Below are 20869 nucleotides of genomic sequence, written 5' to 3' on the forward strand. Positions count from 1 at the left end.
AGGCAAGATATACTGTGTGTGGCTTTGTGTGTAGCTCAGTGAAACCATGGCTGCTAGTGTTGTGTCTTTTGTGTTGTCCTCTCTCACAGACACCACCGTTTTACAGCAATCTGAGGTTTAAACCCTGTCTTGACCCCTCCACTTTTTGCCCATAGGAACAGAGAGAGAGAGAGACAGAGAGAGAGAGGAGACCATAGTCTGATTTAACAGCATGAAGCGGATGTGGGTGACAGGGACTTGTGTGGTTTCCGTGGAAACGGTTGAAGGTCGTAAATAAGATGGCCAACTGAAGCGGGTACAGGGATGGGAGCCCAGAATGCAATGGAATTCTACCTCAGCGTGAGTCTAGGTCTGTCAACTCAGTAGGAAGGCGAGTGTGAAGAAGGTAACACCATTGGCAGTCTCTTCAGAAAGGATCATGGGAAGGAGAGAGAAGCCTTGTGCGATTTTTGTCACATTAATCCCTGACACACACACATATCACAGATTATATCTCTTTCCATCACTACTCCATTTAGGAGGTGAACTCCATCTGTAAGTGCTTTTTGATTTCAAAAATAGCTGTCAACTCCAGTCAGTGTGAGTGGCATGTTTATTCAACCTGTAGGATTTCGCAGGCAGGCATGCATACACACACACTACGACCTGGCTCCCCATTAAGACTGCTAATGGATATCCTTGGAGAGTTATGAATACAACAGGTTTCCTGGACAAGATGAGCCGGGGACAAAAAGACACAGGTGTGGAGGAAGAGATGAGGAGAAGAGGGTAAAAGAAAGAGAGACGAAGGAGATCACCATAGAAACCACATCCCAAGATTCATCATATCCGTTTTCTTTTTGTTTTCACTCAATATCAATGACACAACAATTTCTAAGCAGCTCCACTCTCCCTGTGTCCCACATACCTACAATATCTCTCTCTTTCTGTCTTTATTGGTTATGTTCCAATTTTCTACATTTGAGGAAGCCCCCCACCCCTGGAAAAGCTTCCCTAACTGGATTAGTCCAGAAAATGAGACAGAGTTAGCGTGCGGTTCCTTCCTATCTTTGTTGTTGTACGGACAAGTGTCAAGAACGCGCTGCCCTGACACAGTGTATCTGTTTTCAGAGATGCATTCCCGTCCCTGTGTTGCATTCCGTTTGTGTTCAGTAGAAACAACAGGTGACTGTGAAAGCACCTTGTCAGCTTCCTTGATTTTAAAGACAGTGAGGTGACTCAGTCGACAATATTAGATTATATGTGTAGGCTGATTGTATATCTGTGTGTGTGTGTGTGTATGTGGAAATCTGTATGTTTTTTTTCCTAAGAAAAGAGTGAAGTGAAAGGGTGTTTCTGTTCATGCGTGAACATCCTAGTACACACACTAGCAATCACACTAATGCACACACCTTGCCACACACATGAACACACTGTAGGACACACACTTACATACACACACAATACCACAATATTGTACAAGGTTACACGAAAAGAGGAAGTGTGCCCATTTATAATGTAGGCGTATTATTTTATCTTGGTACCCCATCAGCAACACACACACACAGACCCTCTCCCCCACATACACACACAGACACCACCGTCCCCCTGTAACCATACACCAGGGGTCGGCAACAGGCGGCCCGCGGGCCAATTGTGGCCCGCCAGCGATTTTATTTGGCCCGTCAAAATATTTCCGCTTATATTTTTTTTGTATCGTTTTTTTCCACGTCGACTTTTATTTTGAAACCGGAAACTGGGTATGGTGTCATTGACTTTTCTGAAGTATTTTCTCGCTATGTCATCGCTACCATAGACATATGATTCAAAGCACCCCGATAGCACCCCCCAAAATATTGCTTGTGAAATTAATAGTTTTCAGGCCCGGAGTGGCCATCGGGAGAATAAGGAGAATTCACGGTGGGCCGCTCTGCCCGCTTATAAATTAGGCCAGAAGATCACTTGCTTTCTCTTAGTTTTTTCACACACCGAATAAAAGGATATGTATTAAGTTTGTTAAGTTACTGTGTGACTGATAAGTAAGCTAATAGGATACATTAGGTTTTAATCTAATTAATGCACGGTCATGATCTGACCGTGCATTAAAAAGTGCTGTTTTCAGTTGTCGCGCATGCTCTCTTTCTCAAACACAAGTATGTGTACCAAGTTGTTGCTATGGAGACAACCCTAAACCATCATTTATTGTTGTGGAGGGAGTTAGCTAGATTAAGCTGATGCGAAAAGAATAAACTGGAAGGGAAAAAGATCCCAGGAGGAACTGAAAAAGCCAGGTAAAAAAATAAAGATCTGTCACTTCATGAATCTATGTTCTTGCAAGGGTGGGAAAAATGTTTTCTTAAAAGCCCTGAATCTTTCAGGTAAACATTTGGGTTGTAATTTCCGGAAAATATAAGAATATGAGTCCAACGTAATGTTTATTTAGGTTAGGCTACATAAAGTTTAAAAACTATTTTGCACCGAAATTAATGTAAAACCTTTCGCTCGCGCGAATGCGCGCTCGCATTAATATGAACTTCCGATTTCACCTCACATCAAAACCTTCGCTAGGTCCTAGTAATCCTATTCTCACTGGATGACAGTATTTATGTGCACCAACGATGACGACCCACCACGTTGGGATGACAGTGACGACCATGTTGATAGAGAGAGTTCGTTAAAATAATGAAATTATTCAAACAGACCACCAATTCACATTCACATGGTTAATAGGCCTAGTTGTTGCGAGTGCACGTATCGCAAGGGCACCTATCGCAGCGTCTAAATAGGCAGTAACACAGACTCTGGCCCGTCATCTTGTGGCGAGGAAAAATACTGGCCCGCGGCCCAAGTTACTTGCCGACCCTTGCCATACACACTCAGCAGCTGTCACAGAGAAGGATACCACTGTGTTGTGACGTTCAATGATCCATGGTGACAAGAAGGTGAGACAGGGTAATAGTATGGCTCTCTCTTTCTTAGTGTGTGTGTGTGTGTGTGTGTGTGTGTGTGTGTGTGTGTGTGTGAGGACAAGTACAAGCTGGTAGGACTAGAGGCGTGTATTTCTGTTTGTGTGTATGTGTGTGTGTGTGTGATATAGCCCACTGACCTGAGGGGACTGGGTTACTTTGTAGTGAATAACCAACTGAAACGTTATCTCTATGAGGGGGTGTAAGTGCCAGTAAGAGGATATTCTATTTACAGAATCTCCTGTACATTAGATACTACAATAAAAAAAAATGCACACAAATTTGGCAATTTTAAGATTTAAATTTGAGGATTTTTAAGCCTAAATGAACAATTTCATTGTAACTGAAATGTTTTCTTATTTGTAATTCATGTACATTAAATAGCTCTTTACAGACAATGTAGGATTGCACAAGGCATTGCTGTGTAACGTCTGTGTTTGTGCCTGTGTGCGGAGATAATGTCAGTTTCCGACAAGCATCGGAAGGGACATTCTTGTATTATATCTGATATTTGTTCAATCTATCTGCACGGAGAGCCACCCACAGAGACGGACACACAAAAACTGTATGAAAAGAGATGTTTAGAGAAAGGGAGAGAAGAAAAGAGCAAAGGGAAATAGAGAGATGCCAAAAAAGGAAGGAGAGCAGACTGCAAACAAGACAGCTTTGTTTCTTGCTTGTCACGAAATGCCTTTTATATGAATTAATTTAGCGTACAGGACTCCGCTTCCTCATTTTTCTCTCCTCCACTAACCTTCACTAGACAGCATGGTCTCGGAGTGTGAGAATTAGGATTCTTGATAGGTCAAATGGTGTGTACCTGGCTCAGTCTTAGTAGATGGTGGCTGTTCCCCTCCCCCTCCCCTTCTCTCTCTTAGAGGTTCTACCAAGAGGATATTGTGTGGAGTCTGGATAGAGTCCATGTGTGTCCATATGTGAGTCATCCATCAGTCATCTGTCAAGGTGTTTTTGATTGTATCTGCATCAAAATCAGGGTCAGGATGTGTAGACAGCAGGAAGGAGTAGATATTAGTTCCAGAGACAGTGGGCTGTGGAGGAGGAGAAAAAAGAGTGGGAGAACGAGGACGAGAAGTCGAGCTATTGCTCCCGGAATGAAACCATGTAGTGGGAGAAGTGGAAGGGCTGCTGCTAGAGTGCTGTAGTTTTGAACCAAGACGGCAGGGGGCGGTGTAACAGGCTGGCTGAGCTGCTATTGCTGCTCTACGTGAGACACACATCAGTGTGCATTTTCAGGGGGGTGTTTACAGAGCAAGCTTTACAGAGTTGTAACCTTTTTACTTCTTAATTCCACAAGCCATAAGTTCTTGACGGAAGTTCCAAGGCGTTTTCATGCTCACTGGACTTGTGAATTGTCTGTAATCGCACCAACTATTAGAGGGCCGTGTATATGAAACCCAGCATTCTAACTGTCTCCCTCCTTCCTGTTTTGAGTGACATTTTAAGCTTTTGATTTCCAGGCACTCAAAATGCATATTGGCATGTCATTCAGTTGCACAGGCTTGTCAGATGGTCGGCCTTTAAATGCAAATAGCTGTGACTGGTAGAGAATTGTTGTGTTACTGCTGTACGCCATGGATCCATCACACATTACAGTCTAGACCTATCCAGCTGATTGACCTCTGTCTCTCTCTGTATCTGTTTCCCTCCATTTTATTTCTCTCCATCTCTCTTTTTTCCCCTCCCCGTTTCTCTCTCTACACTAGAACCATACACTCTGGTGGAGAAGATTTACCCAGTCTAAAGGATAGTGAATGTAGGTTGTTGTTGATCAGCATCACTGACACATTCCAGTGGTTACAAAGTGGGGGAATTCCTTTGTTGCATATTGTGTGTGCAAATGTGAGTGTCTATTTGAGTGTGTGTGTATGTACTCTCTGTACACAATTCTTTGGATGTGTGTCTGCTATGGTAAACGATGCCAGAAATCCAAACTGAGGACCAGATGGAGCTTGGCGAGGTTTCTAGTGTATGCATGTGTGTGTGTGTGTTTTCATCAGGGCTGGAGAGCAGACATCTGTTAGCTCAGTAATACCAGTGGAGTGCATCTCAATACCCACAGGTGGCTACCTGTACCTAACCTATCAACCCTTCCCCTGCGACAGTCTGACAGCCCAAGCTGGCGTCAAGTAAATATGGATTAGGATAGGAGCTGAAAGAGGAGGCTATGAAGATGTGGCACATCTATAGTGAATCTGTGCCAGGAGCCCTGTTGAGTGCCTACAGGCACCAGTCTCCACAGTCTGCCCGCTATCCGCTCCTCATGTTCTGAGGTCAACTCTGTAGGGATCAGTGGTTTGTGGTTGAGGATGATTACCGATAGTTGATCTGTGATTTTCTACCTGTGTGAACTACAGTACTACACATACAGATGACTTAATTACAGTCCTTTATTTACCCCACTGTGTCTCAGTGGAATCCATGACCCCTTCTAATTAGAGCACCAGTCTGGACAGGACCCAAAACCTCGACACACACACACAAACGCACACACCTTCATCTCTTAGTCTCACTCCGTCCACCTTGCTCTCTCTTTCTCCATTCCAGAAGTGGACGTACTGTTTTATACATAGACAGCTTTCTATCTGTCCCTGGACAACTTCCCAATTGAAGCATTTGGTCCACGTCCAAGATCTCAGCAGGTAAAGCATGAATGGGCATGAATGGTCAGGCTGATTTAAGATCTGTACCCAATATAAATACCTGATACTCATTAAAATGAGCAACGTTTGCACTCCATGTCTTAGGACAGTACAGTGTGACCCTGGTTCATCAACAGTTTCTGGCACAGTTTTATGCCTGTGTGTGTGTATGTATTTGTATGAATTACCCTGATCATATATTTTCAGTGGATTGAACCATCTGTTTGGGTTTAGTTGGGGGGTACCATCTGCTGACTGGTGGTTGATGATGTCATAGATAGTTGACTGTGGCCATGGTCATGGGATTGGAATGAGGAAACAGATGGTATTGAACTAACTCACTGGTGGTCAAACACGTTTTCCATTGAGGATAGATTAAATCCTTACAGTGTTAAAGAGAGAGGAGCCTCCACTATCTTTGGTCTCACTTTAACAGGGCTGTCTCTAACCCCCTGCCCCCAGCTTGTGTTATTTTCTCTTTTTTTTTTTTTTTTACAGAAATTAAAACACTACACCCGTACAACAGTTGATGTTATCCTCACTGGAGTGGGATGTGTTAGCATAGCGCTAATCTCTCTTAATTAACCCCATCAAGCGTCCAAACGGGTATGGGACATGCTGTTGCAGTTAGGCCACGCTGAGCAGCCCATTCATATTAGTTCAAAGGCATGCATACAACAACTGTAATTACACACTTCCATAAGCCTATTTAGAGGCGTGTGTCCGGTCACAGAGTGCCAGTCTTCTCTCTCACTCCACATGGTTTGATATTGGCTGTCGATAAGACAGTAACGGTCAGTGACTAGCCATTACGTGGGTACACCTGCCCTCAGGAAATCTAAAACAAATGCTGTTCTTAGTGGCTTTTCTTAGTATTGGGCTTACTTCCTTACATGCACACACACACACACTTACACAGAGACCTATTGGTTAGGGCTCAGTAGCTTTACTATATGATAGTTGGAATACACTCGAATGTAGTTGGGTAGCCACAGTAGCTCATCGGAACCATCTCCATCCTCTCTGGCTCCTTCTGCTCCGATCCTGCCATCAGGGATTAGGGATTGGGGGACATGAGTTAAGCTGTAACTGGGTGCTGTGATAGTACCTAAAAGACCTTGTTAAACTAGTGCATTACTTTTTAAAAGAGGTGCACAACATTGTAGTTCTTGTTGCTGCTGAAGCATACAGCAGGTTCTTCACCAAGAGAGAGGAGGGAGGGTAGGGGAGGACAGACTGAGCACGAGAGAAAGAGATTGGGCGAGAATGTGAAGAAGGTGGTTAGGTCAAATGAGTTTCTCTTCTGTCATCATCCACATTGCGTTCTCTTTCAGCTCGGTATGTGACTGTGTTAGTTGCAGCTTTGTAGCTGTTTGTAGTACATCATACAACAGTACTATACCATTACTAATGGCACAACTTTTCAAAGTATGTATCAAATAAATCAATGTATCAAAACTACTAAAACACTCAGACTGGTACCTAAAATATGTATGAAAAGTGATGTTTAGATGGCTGACACATTGTTTGGTGTAACAGTCTCTTTGGTAGATGGCAATTCCCAGTCCGGTAGTTTCCCCCACTGTATACCTGATGTATGTGTGAACTGAACTGAATGAGTGTAATTTCACACTCTCTCTCTCCCTTTCTCTCATTTTCTCTCCTTCCTTGTCTTTCTCAATCTGCCCTCCTACCATCTTTTTATCCTCTCTTTTCCTATATCATCTGCATCTTGGGCCCCTGGCTCCTGTCTGTGAAGCAATCATACAGACCAGTAAGCACCATTAGGCAAACTCTAAGTGACCTCTAGATGACCTCTCTGCACCTTGGGAAGTTGCAGTGACATCCCCTTGGTAACACCAGGGGCCTCTGACATCAGTTTCTGTAGAATTGACAGTTTAGCTATCTTCTCACTTTATGTAATCGCCTGTTCTCGTCAATGAATGACAACTTCAAGAACAACTTTTAGTTTTTTTTTATTCAAATGAAAGTAATTGATCTCATGCCATCAGCAGAAGTAGGACAAATACCAGCTGGGAAGGTGAGCTGTTTATGCTTATGTTGGACTTGAACTTGCACAAGATCAAGCTAATGGCCAAGCTTGTTTTTTTTTCAATAGAAACATGGCTAATCATGTTAGCAGTAGAGCAACATCATTTTGTTATTTTGCGTGAGGTACAAACTACAAAATGCTAAACCAAATTGAATGAATGTATGTAAAGGTTTGTCGGTATCAACTCAATAATTTAATAATAATACTCATTTTGCAGTCGTTTATAGCCAAAGTTACGTACAAGCAGGATTTGAACGTGCAACCTTTTGTGCTGCTGACATCCTCTACCATTAACCATTCCCATCACTTCTGCAGCATGCAAGACTGTCCTGCTGCTTCTGGAATAAGAAGCCTTGTTTAATTTTAACACACATTTTCATTCATTTCTGAGAAGCTTACGCCCATTTCCAATTTCTGTTGGAATGCAGATACAGACACTTTAGTTGGTTAAACTGATGCAGACACAGATAAAATGGCATATTTGCTTACCCCTGGTCTCCATGTCAGCCTGGCAGAGGGAGGATGAGAGCCTGGTGCTAAGAGTGAGTGTTTCAGTGAGCAGGGAGCTAGCTGACCGCCTAGTCTGGACCCAGACCTCTGAGGCCACATGGGAACCATCAGAACCAGGGCAGAACTGGGATAGCTGTCGGATAGAACTGAGCTCTTGTGGATTTAATAATCTTTGGAATTAGACCATTTTAATTAGTATTATTATTATCCAAGTCATTATAATTATCTCACGAATGTACTTATGTACACCACACACATACACACAACAACGTGTGTGTGGGGGATTTTTCCTGGATTTAAATGTTGAGGCTTCCTGAAACGCTCACTCACGAACACACACATTGTTTTATGTCTTTAACCTGTAGGGGCAAATAAAACCTGGTATTTACGACAAATAATTAAAAAAATGTTTTTGCAAACAATGGTAAGTTTAAATGTATTTATTCCTCCATGAGGATTAACCATATGGGTTTATATCTAAACAGAAGTTTTGGTTTTTAGTTGCTTTTGAAACAGTCAACACACATCAGCTGCATTTAGATGGCACTGATCTGTAATAATAAAACAACCTTCTGTGGGGGTTGGCAACTGATTGATACATTCAAACACGTACACATATTCCATATAGAATGTATTCAACCTAGGGAGAGATCTAACCAAAGTTGCTGTTATCGAACTTTCGACCGTTTTATATAAATGTAAACAAATATCTCTCTGTTTATTAAGATGAGAGGCATTGAGTAAGAATAAAAGACAACCAAGGTCTTGTAAGGAGAACTTCTTGCAGTCAGGACTGTTCCATAATACCATTAATATCAGCTGGGTATTCATTGGTTGTTGTGTTGACCAAAGTCCATGTGAGAAGGAGGGGGGGAGGGGGTATTAACTAATAGAGCTACGTTTAGAAGCTAAAGCTGTTTAGCGGTGTTGCCCAGTGAAACTAGAAAGCGCTACTTAACTCATTATCCTAAAGAAACCCTGACCTGCCTACTGTACACTACCCCAACTTACAAACACATGGACACACTCCACACGTGGACACAACGCACGCACTCCTAACTTTTATGTGCATGCACTCGCTAATGCATGCACACAGAAGAGAAACACACAAACACACATGAAGTTGGCTCAGGGTTAAGCCATCTTAGATTTTTGCTGGAGAATCAGCTGAGCACAAACCAACAGAAGCTCCTACAGGGTAAACAGACGCCACATGCTTAGTTGGCTAATGGTAAAACTCTATGTTATGTCTCTTGTTTCCTGAGAAGATCATTTGCCATGTGTTCAGAAGGAAAGGTACTCCAAGGTCACAGTAATTAGTAGAGAATGCGTATTTGTTATTTTTCGGATGTGTTAAATAAAGGTTAAGTGAATAAATACATACAGCATATAAATAGATTAGCGACCAAGCTTGCAGTGCTTCTTTTGCTCTAATCTAAGAATTGAGAGCACAATGATAACAATAACCATGGAGCTTTATGAGAATAAATTGTGTATTATACAGTCTGGGGGATGTGTGTTCCACACAGCGAAGGATTCTTCCATTCTCCAGATTTGCTCCTGGATAGAGCTGTGTGAATGTCTCTAATAAATGACCCACTATCACAATCCCCCCTCTCCACCCCTACCTCTCACCCCTCTGAGCCTTTTGGGGATTGGAGGTTGTGGCAGTAATGTTGATCCTTAATGGTTTTGCCTGAATCTGAGGTCATCAGTGTGTGTGTGTGCGGTTGTGCTTCTTATGATGACAAGTCATCGATATGGGACATGCCAAACAGGGTTAGGGGAGGGGCTTGTTAAGCTGAATGAGCAACGGGATTTTATTTAAGGGAATGTAACACCCCTCATGAATAATTCACTTACAAACTCCACCCCCTCTGACTGGGATCAGCTGAAAGAAATGCAGAACCAATAAGAATGCAGCATTGCTGGCTAGGCTAAGGCTATGTGTGTCTTTGTGTGTGTGTGTGTCTGTGTGTGTTTGTGTTTGTGCAGTAGCCCAGAGAGAGCAAGCCCAGACAAGTAGCGGTAGCTCACAGCTCGTTCTCTCTCTGCGAAGGGAATGTAGGGCAGCTTCTCTCCCTCCCTCTCTCGCTCGATCCCTCTCCCATCTCTCTATCTCTGCCTTTGTCTCTGGATGTGCTGTTGAAGCTGCAGTCATCACCCAGTTAGCTGACATTGCTGCAATCCACTTCCGTGTTTACTATCGCGCCGTGCCTCATCCCATCTCCCCCCGGAGGATTTACAGAGGGGCATGTGAGCCCCCCGGGGACCCTTTGTCGGTGTGAGGGTGTGTGTGCAATTGTGTACGGTGTGTGTGTGTGTGTGGAGAGGGTGCTCCAGGATACTGCCATGAATTCCTGTTGGAAGATGAAGCTTCAGGTATGGCAAGCTCTTGCCCATCATTCATTGATGTTGTTGTCTCTGCCAGTGCTGACGACAGCTTGGTTTGTCTGTTTGTTCATGTTCATTTGGGTATATTAAGGCCTGAGTCAGGCTTTAGTAAGCATACACATAGTCTTTATTTAAATATGTGTTTTAATGAATGTTGTGTACATGCAGTGTGAGAGAGAGAGAAAGAGGGAGAGAGCAAGAGATCGAGAAGGAGAAGGGGAGTATGAAAGAGCCATTTCCGTTCAGTGGTTGTTATGGTGAGGCCTTCTGTTTCCGTGGTGATGGGAAAGCGCTCCTCTGCCTGCAGCTTCTTTAAAGCAGAAGCTACACTACATATAATACATCACTGTGTTTTGTGTGTGTGTGTGCGTGTGTTTGAGTGACAGAATTATTTTTGAGATAAAGTGTATTTGCATTACATAAGCTGGAAACTGAGTGATACTAGTATGTGATTGCAGAGACTGTGTACTGCATGTCTGTAAGGTTGCGAGAATGTGTTTTGTATTTTGATTGTCTTCCTATACTTTCTTTGTGTTTGGGTGGAAAATGACTTTTGCATAATGTGCGCTACGTGTGCGTGTTTTAGTGATTGTGTACTGTGTATGTGTATTTGGAGAGTGATGGGGAGACCCACTCCCTCTTTTGCCTGTGTGTGTATGTGTGTATGGGGTCAAAGAAGCATCTGGCTTCATTGTATGAAAAGATGACCCACTTCCTCTTCTCCTCCTCTCTTCTTTCTCCATATATGTACAGGGTGGGGGGATGGAGAAGGGGCGAGGCATTGTACTGTCTGGTCGATGATGAGGATGATGACATTCTCAATGTATGTTGGTTCAGTATAGTTTTCTGTGTAAGTGCTACATGGTACCAGAACTTCAGGGTGTGTGTGGACTGTGTGTGTTCGAGACTGGTCATCAACAAAGCCTGGCAAACTCACTAAGCCTTTCACTTCTCTCTCTCGTCTTTCTCCAATCTTACCTTTGAACTTCTGTGGTCTCTCACATATTGTAGGGTGGGATATTTGGAATCTAAAAATACCTGAGCAAGGTCCAGTGAAAGTCAGCAATTATATGTATATATAAGTGTGTTTGGATGGATTTGGAGTGTTTTGGGGTCAATGTTGAGGTCACTTACTTGCAGCCTCCGTAAAGTAAGACTTCATATAGTTGCGTTACATACTTACATCACACAAACACACACGTACACACACTGCTCTTTAGGAATACCTTGGATGTCATCATCCCAATGCAGGGGAATATAAATATTATATTTATTCCCAACATTGGAGTCAGTGAGTGTGTGTATGGCACTACATAAATACACACACACACTCTGTTGGGGATAAATCTGATATTTCTCATCTCAATCCACAGCTTAGCATATCACATAATTGACTGATGCACTAAATGACAGGGCTTTGTGTCAAATCCCTAAGCGGTGCATTGGTGTGGAGGACAGCATGGGTGGGGGTGGGAGGGTGGGGGGTGAGAGTGTGTGTGTTTGTGTTTGTGTGTGTGTGTGTGTGTGTGTGTGTGTGTGTGTGTGTGTGTGTGTGTGTGTGTGTGTGTGTGTGTGTGTGTGTGTGTGTGTGTGGTGTGTGTGTGTGTGGATTAGCGGTCACATGTTGAGCCAGAGCTTAAAACCTTTTGGGAAGAGAGGAGGAGGGCCAGGCTAGTAGAGTGGGTGTTTTATTGAGCTGGCTGTTTGTAATGTTTCCCCATTAGTAATGTAGGCCTGGGCAGTGCAGTAGCCTGCATGTGTGACCTCTGTTTCCAGTGGTGTGTGTGTGTGTGTGCTAGTGGTTGTGTGTCAATGTGAGTGTGTGCGAGTGCATTTATGTGTGTATTTACGGTTATATCACAGGGGAACTGAGGGCTCACATAGTCAACACAGTTAATTAGGAAGCACTGGGCCGAAAGACTGTAATTATCTATGGCTTCAGTTTTGGACTCAAAATGCATAATGACTTTCAGAGACACGAGAACAACTCAAGTTCTACTTAATGAGGAAATAGTCCTCCTCTCTTCTCCCAGCGACACAGCATTTATCAGATTCTCACATCCTCTCACCATTTCTCTTTTCACCTCTCAACCCTCTTTCACCCTCAGTCATTGAAATGAAACAATATTTGGAGCCTTCTATTCATCATTTTAATTCATTATTATAATTTTCAGTCATATGTTAATATACTGTAAGTGTCCATCTGTGTTGACTGCAGTCAGAATTCTTAACACCACTGTGACAGTACAGCTGAGGCCTGTCCACACCCTGGGCCAAGAGGATGAGGCTGCCAGGAAGTGCTGGTCAACTCCGCTCCCATATCCTGTTCAGACATACTGGGGCAATTATCCCTGAGAGATGAGGGGAGATGAGAGACAGATAAAGGAGGGGAGAGGGGGAGGAGAGGAGGGGGAGGAAACCACACACTCGCTTCCTGCTCATGAGAATACAGACACATAAGTCTGTAGCCCCACGCACACACAAAAGAATGTGCAGGCACACACACACTTTCCTGCCTTTGCTACGTTTCACATATTGTCTCAGTGGTAACGTGGTTTTTGCACATGCACACTTCCTCATACAACCACTAAAATGCACACAAACAATGCAGACCTACTTTAGCATCTGACAGTGTGGGATTGTTTTATTGAATGTGGTCTAGTCTAGTCTTGCTAACTCTATCCTAGCAGAATATAGCCAAAGTATGCATTGCCGTTTTATGGTTGGATTGCCCATGACCCCCTCACCCCTCCCTCTCGCAAGCCCCAGATGGCTGAAGGAAATGACTGTGGCGTGCAAAACTAGGATGTGTCTCAGTCTGCTTTTGCCATAGTTTGCATTTCATGAAACTTGTCATTCAAGGAATCTGAAATATATAGCAATACACATGTCATATCTATCGGTGGTGGCAGGCTGAAACTCATTGGTTTATACTTTGCTGAGGAATCTCAGATATCTTTGTGTTGTCAGGAATCCCTGTGTCAGCTTGTCTGTGTACGCATACAGCAAACATGATGGCCTCACCTCATATACACAAGCTGCTCTGACTACATTATGGTGGTTTTTGTGTGTGTGTGTGTGTGTGTGTGTTTCCATGAAAACTCTGCCCAGATGCACAAAGGCAGACAGACAATGTGAAGTAGAGAGTAGACCTTTTGTATGGAGGTGATGTAACCAAAATTGCTCTGCAGTTCAATTGTAATTACTCTGTTTTTAGAAATTCACCACCTGATTAGAGCTCTAATCTATTTGTCTAGAGTCTGTTTATCCCTGTAATCAGAGGGTGGACACCGCTGTCTTCTTTTTTTTTTTTTTATTCAACTGGTTATCCTGAAGTTCATGTCTATTAGATCTTTCACCAGTGATAACACTGAAAGAAACACACACATACAAACATTTGTTTGAGAAGCCAGGGCAGCCTGTGCAGGTACTCTAACCTCCAGGTCACTGTTCCAGTTGGGAAGTGACATCTCTCCTTCAGTAGAAGGATCAATGAACCGCAGTGGTCACTTTAACAGACCCTGCTCCTTGACTGTGTGTGTGTGCACCAACTCAACTCTATCCCTCTGTCTTTTAGAGTTGATGCTTTCTTTCCTGGGGATTGAATTCAATTTATTCTCCTTCCCACTCACCTCATTACTGTGGGGGTCTGATAATCTTTTTTTCTCCCTTTCTGTCTCTCCATTTTTCTCACCCTCCTTCAAGCCAGCCCCCTCTCTCTCTCTCTCTTTCTCTCTCAATTGCTCTCTTTCTCTCTCTCTCTCCTCCTTCAGACAACCCCTTCTTTTTCTCTCTCTCGCTCTCTTTCTCACTCTCCCCACCCCCCTCTCTTTGTCACCGGTTTGGCAAACGTGTCTGGCTGGGAATTCAGTGTGGATGTTCTTGCACCTTTTCCTGTGGAGAAGGAAGCTGCTACATTAAAGGACTCGTTAGCCACTTACTGACACTCTGTCGGAGGATTGTCATGCTGCCACATCCACTTCCCCATTCCCATCCCAGCGACGGGCAAGTTGGGCAATTTTGGAGTGCTCGACACTTCTTCACTCAAAATCTGAACTTTTTGTTACATTATGAGGTATTATGAGGCATGCCTTCTCTACAGTATTAAAACAACATCTTCACTCTCATGAAACACTCGGTAGCCGTCTAGACCTACACACTTATGGTGCCAGCTGTAGATTTGATTCTGATTAAAGTCGTCTCACAGTCAATCCACTTAATATCCACCAGCAATATTATTCCCAGTGTTAAACACAGATACGACTAGTAAATGGAAAGCGAAAGTACATAAATAAGGCATGATTGTGCTTCCACATCCTGTGAACATGATGAGGGAACTAACCAGGTTTTTGGAGGTGGAGAGGGCATCTATGATTGATTAATTCAGTCTGTTATGTCTCGAGAGGGCAGAAGTGGAAGAAGTGCTCTCTGTCTCCTACTCCTTCTCTCTTTCTCTCTCTTGCTCTCTCTCGCTATCTCTCACTCTCTCTCTGTTTCTCTCTGTCTTCTATGTGAAAAGCTAAGACTTGCCCTATTACCACAAAACAAACAGCAAAGTGCTACTGTGACAGTTTCTGTTCTGGTTTTGGTACTTTTACTAGCAGACATTCTGACTGTATATAAAAATGCTTGCTTTGAATGGTAAGCCTAGACCAGAATGAAACTGAGGTCTGTTCAAAAACCAACTGAAAGAATTCTACAGAATATCTCATCTCACTCTTAGTATCTGAAGTTATTCATGTATTACAGTAAATGGTCATTTTCTGATGTCTTTCACACACTGTACATGCTACACACACAACTCAAATGAACATATCATGTTAAACTCCATTTGAAATGTGGACTCAACTGATCAATCACTCCCATAACTGTGAACTTGTGTTTAGATTTAAACTTCATGTTTAGATGAAGGTACGTACCTGATTTTGTCGAGTGTATTTTCAGTTTCGGGCTGCATGTTAACAACTTTGATTGCTCAAGAAAGTCAGAAAAACTGTGATGCAGATTTATTGTGCTAGGATTATCTTGGACATTGTCTATAGGTTTTTTAGATAAATCACTCAGAGCCAGCTGGTGTTGGTATAGACCTGCTTATGCCTATAAGGTTTGTTAATCGACTTGGGTTTGAACCTTTGAAAGGAAATACATTTCAAGATAAAAGTAAAATATTTTGCTGTTGAATATGCTAGAAGTACATCTAAGAGCTGGGTATTCAGTGCCAACTGTCCTCATAGAGAGTGCCAATACTGTATCTATACATTTAGTATTGAGGCCAGTGAAGGATTGGCTTGCATATATAGGCCTCGCTGCAGGAGCATGTCAGATGCACTCTTTGATTAGGCTCAGCCTAAAACGTCTTTTGAGAAATTAAACCATCTTGAACTTGTACTTGAGTTTTTGCAACTCAGAATTACTTTATTCCAAAGAGGGAGCAGAGAAAGAGAGAGATTGAGGAGGATAGTTATAGACAAGAGTAAATCAAGAGGGGACAGAGACAATGAGAGAGAAAGAGAATCTCAAATAGAGCCATTCCGGATTATCTCCTCTTTCACAGTGTTTCTTCAGATGCAGCTGGAGGTTGGAGGGGGCATGGGGCTCTAAGCAGGCCCTGAGAGAGAGCATTGTAGCAGTGTGAAACACTAGCCTGCTGGCCTGCCTCTCCCTTCCCAGAATAAAGCATGACTCTGGAGAAGGCAGTCCATTTACAGATCTCCATCACTGAAAGTGTACATTATGATGGGGAGAGAAAGAGAGATAAAGTGAGACAGACAGACAGATAGATAGATAGACGGTGGAGATAGTTTGAGAATTAAAGAGGGAGAGAGGTAGAGAGAAATTGAAAAAGAGAGGAAGAGAAAGAGAGCATGGGGAAAGATGAAGTGTGCAAAAGACAGAGGGAGAAAGGGACAGAAAGAGGTAGAGAGAAAGTGACAGAGAGAGAGAAACAAAGAGCAGAGAGATGGGCTACAGAGGGACATCAGTGACCCACCTATTAATCTGAGTGTGGAGGGTGTTTATGCTCTATCCAGCACTTTGCTCTCCCCTTCTCTCATCCATCTATCCTCCGCTCTTCTATTCCAATCATCCCTGCCTTTTAAAGTCAAGGGCCTCGGATGTATTTGTGGCCTCGTTATTTTCCCAGTGAGTTCATGCCAATGATGACTCCCCGCTTGTTATGCCATCTCTGGCTAAGGAGAGACAGAGGATGGCTGTAAATCTTTGTATCAGCATGGTCTCTATTCTTATTTCCATTATGGGTATGTACAGTACCATGTTCCCTGCTGATATAGCAGCAGTGTGTTGACACTGGAAAACAATACCCCCCCCCCCCAACCCGTCATTTATCACCCATCCATCTGTACAGTGTCTCCAATATTTCACCTGCTCTCACCCTTTCATTTTTCTGTGTGATTGGGACGCCATGCAGACTAAATATGTTTTGATAATGAGGTCAACAGCAGACGAGCAGAAGGTTCACCTGGACAATAATGGCCGAGGCACAATTTATACTTATTACTCCTACGTGGGTGTAATATGTGTGTGCATGCTTATGAAGGTGAGAGCATTTGCATGGGAATGTCTTTATTTACAATCTGCAAATGTGTGCGACAGTGTCCGTGTTTTTGTGTCAAATAGAATATGTGCGTGTGTCTATATGTGTGCTTGTGCGCGTATAGTAAGTAAAAAAGCAACTAGATATATTACTAGGGTCAGGACAGCCCAGCTTCTGGTGTGACACATTTGAACCATCTGCTGATCTTCAGCATTGATCGGAAGTGACAGTGTGTCAAACAGCCGACGGGACATCCATACACCACACCTGGACTATAGTGAGGAGCTGAACTCTTGACAGAACCTCCTGCAGCCTCAGGCACTATGCCCTCACCCACCAGACACCATGTCCTTCATATATTTTGGACTGAACTACATTTGCCTGTACTGTATAGAGCATACTTTACATGAGGGCTCTGTCATAGTGTGCTCTATGGTAAATTTAACAGATCTACCCAACAATACACAAAACAGACAAGCGCATATTTGTGTATGTTGTGTGTGTATGTTTATCTTCTATTTGACAGGAGATTATTCACAGTGCCATCTTGCTTTCAGTGATGAGTAATAGTGTGATGATGGCATTCGACTGGGTCACTGGACAGCCATGAATCACACTCTGTGAGCGTGTGTGTATTTGTTTCTGTGTTTCTGTCTGTGAATGTTGTGTAAGTGTAGGTTTGTGTGTGTGTCTGTGTGTGTACTCTATGCACCCATCTAATCACATCAGTCACAGAGATATGGCCATGGAGTGATATGAGATATTATCTTCTCTGTACTGTAGGTGTGGGTTGGTTGTGCGTGTCACTGTCAGCAATGATAGAGAAAAGGTATTGGTGTGTGTATTTGTGTGAGTGACAGAGATAGTGTTCATGTGGTTCATGTGTTTATCTTAGCATTTTTAAGGTGTTTGTTATGTTTTATTAAGGCAAACATTCTGCCAAAATGAGAGTGGGAGACGCCTAAAAAGAGAGAGAGCAGTAAGAATGGAAACAGGGAGAGAGAATGATAGAGAGACGTAGTGCACAAGCCTCTTTAACGAACATTACCATGGCAACAGGTAAAGGCTAGAAACACAAGTGAAGTGGTGGAATAATTTAAAATGAAAAGCATGTCCCTCCGTGTGTGTGGCTTGTTGTTTGTAGCTTCATAGCTTGTGATTGCATATAGTGACAGGAATACTATAACTTGACTTGGCCGTAATATGTTGTACAGTTTTCAAAGGACCCGCAATGTTTCTCGTTGTTATGATCAGTGACACTTTTGTAAAACTCTCTCTTGGAAGTCGCTTTGGATAAAAGCGTCTGCTAAATGCATAAATGTAAATGACGTTCATATTCATATTGTATTTGTGTGTGTGCTTTGAACCTAAAATGAAATGGTCTTATCTGCATGGTACAGTACGGTATGTGTAGGCTTCATCATTGAAGTAGCCAACTGAACATGTTGTCACTATTCCACAAAGGCCTGTTCTCAGCCTAGTTCTGGGTGTATGGGCTTAGCAGACCTCCTGAAGGCCAATTCTGGGGTTTGGGACAGGACACACACAAGACTAAAAACAAGATGCTTGAATGCTTAAACAACTGTGTGTGCTTATTTGGCTCAACTCTCTTTGTGTAGAGGCCAAAACACACACACACACAGTCCCTAAGGTGTTGAAGGGCCCTTTGTGAGTTTACTGATACAGTATAACCGTGATTGATTATGCATTAGGAGACCATGTCAAGCCTCTAGCTATTCATATCAAGATATTCCTGTAGACAATATATTCCTGTCGTCTCACATGAAGTCATGTAGTACATGCCACACATTAAGGTCATTGCTTCCTTACCTTACTAATGCCTTTTAGATCTTAATGTCAGTGCCTTACTTTGTGTGTAGCAGTGCACATGCTCTGGAGTTCCCAACGTGAGCGTATAACTATTTAAATGGTCTCTTCTTCTCTTGCAGAATGAGAAGCCTCTCGGCCATTCAGCAAGCAGGTCCAGCAATATCTCAAAGGTAAGCAGAACTGGGAAAATGGGAAATCCAATATGACACCATACAGACCTCCATTTTCTTCTCCCCATCTTTCTCCTTCCCACTCGCTCATGTTTTCCCATCTGTTTCTTCCTCCCTCTCTGTCTCTTTCCGTCTCTCTCTGTCCTTTCTCCTGCCTGTTCTGTATCCGTGGCTCTTAGAGACAGATTTCATGTTCTCCCGAGCACCTGTGAGCTTCTTAGCGGATAAACGTTTTACTTGCGCTAATAGATGTCACGGTCATCTCGTCAGCACAGTAACACTGGTGGCCATGTTGGTTGAAGCTGTTACTGCTAGGTCTTTCAGCATCAGTCATGGTGTCTTTACAGCCTGGTACCAAAGACATATAAATTAAACACGGAGGGTGGCTTGTGCTAACAGTACTTTCCAGACTTCAGTTCACACAGAATGTGAAGTGTGACTGACTGAGTATTATAGATTTGATAATTCAGTGCCATGACCATAATTCTAGATGCTGTAAATAGGAAACATATTATTTGTTATTCTGATTGTATTGACTTTGAGCTGCCTAGGCAGCAGTATCTCACGCACAATAGCACACCAAAGGGTAATGGAGCAATCAGGTGTGTTTATGAACATGACTTGCAAGTGTGGCGGCCGGCTCTTCGTATTCATCACGTTTCTGGAAGAGAGGTAGTGTCCTATCATCCCTCAAGCTCATTCAGCCAGGACAGGATGGGTTACAGACACACTTGTTATCCATTTAGTCCCAGCCTCCGTGCTCGCCTTCCAGTGGTGACACACAAACTCCCATACTCCCACAAGCATATCACACACAGTGTTTGTGGAGTTGTCAGCAGTACATTGGCAACAATAAAGACCTTAAAAATTACATATTTACTGCAGCTTGTCACTAAGAAACATGTAGAGAACACACAGTACATCTCAGTTTTGGGTATAAATAGCCTATTTCACAGCAAGGCCAGAGAAAAGGTATTGGTCTCTCTTTTCTACTTCCTGGAACAAAACAAAGAGCAGATTATTTAACACAACAAAGCCTGTGCAGTCAGCCTCTCTCATCACCCATCAGCTTCAGAACATTAAGTACACATACTCACACTGCAAGGACTCATATGTTCAACTCATATGTAGATACAGCTCAGAAATATGGATAGGATTAAATTGTGCATGCGGTTATACCGGGGAGAACGGAAATGTTGGATAATTATTTAATTTTTTTGTAGGATGAAAGTTTTTTTTTGTGCTCTATCTGCAACATTCTAAAAGGGTTCTTGGTTTGGCAGCGCTTATGTTACCACTAGGTCATGGGGCTTAGCTCAGACGTGGCTGTGGCAGCTCCTCGCTTTAGCGGCCGCGGTGTTGCCTCCCTCACCGATTTGGGAGGTATTAAAGTATTACATCTCTTATAAACCCACAGTAGTGAACAGTGACCCCAGGGCTCTCAAGTTTTGAAGACAGGCAAGAGTGACATTCCCCCCCAACCCCCCCCCCCCCCCCCCCACCAGGGGGTCAAAATTAATTAAATAATTAATTAATTGCTTTTTACCTGACATCTTTAAAAGGCAGCAATGATTAATGCATCCATGGCCAGGATATAATTATAAAATATGACATTATTTTAAAAGTGACCTATAACATCGACTATGCAAAACACATAAAATTATTACGCGTATTTGGAAAGAAATGTTTATAATGTGACAATAGGTCTGTCATCGTGTGATAACGAAAATATGACTAGGCCTATTATATGTATC

At 42.9% G+C, this 20869-nt stretch overlaps 1 protein-coding gene across 7 annotated transcripts in view; it reads left to right on the top strand.

Annotated features, from left to right (window-relative positions):
- The window catches only part of marchf8 (membrane-associated ring finger (C3HC4) 8), a 64494-nt gene that overhangs the window by 20128 nt on the left and 23497 nt on the right, over window positions 1–20869 (top strand). For 5 of the 7 annotated variants that reach the window (XR_009930614.1, XR_009930613.1, XR_009930615.1 and 2 more), the window contains exon 3: window positions 19065–19115. Coding sequence is in view for 1 of the 7 variants with exons in the window: in XM_062463317.1 (XP_062319301.1) it covers window positions 19065–19115 (51 nt within the window). In the remaining 6 variants the exon portion in view is untranslated. Of the gene's footprint in view, window positions 1–5522; window positions 5606–10181; window positions 10551–19064; window positions 19116–20869 lie in introns of those variants that run through there. The other 2 variants (XR_009930617.1, XR_009930616.1) reach the window with 2 other exon arrangements.

Source organism: Osmerus eperlanus, chromosome 6 (genome assembly GCF_963692335.1).
Source record: "Osmerus eperlanus chromosome 6, fOsmEpe2.1, whole genome shotgun sequence".
NCBI classification, from domain to species: Eukaryota; Metazoa; Chordata; class Actinopteri; order Osmeriformes; family Osmeridae; genus Osmerus; species Osmerus eperlanus.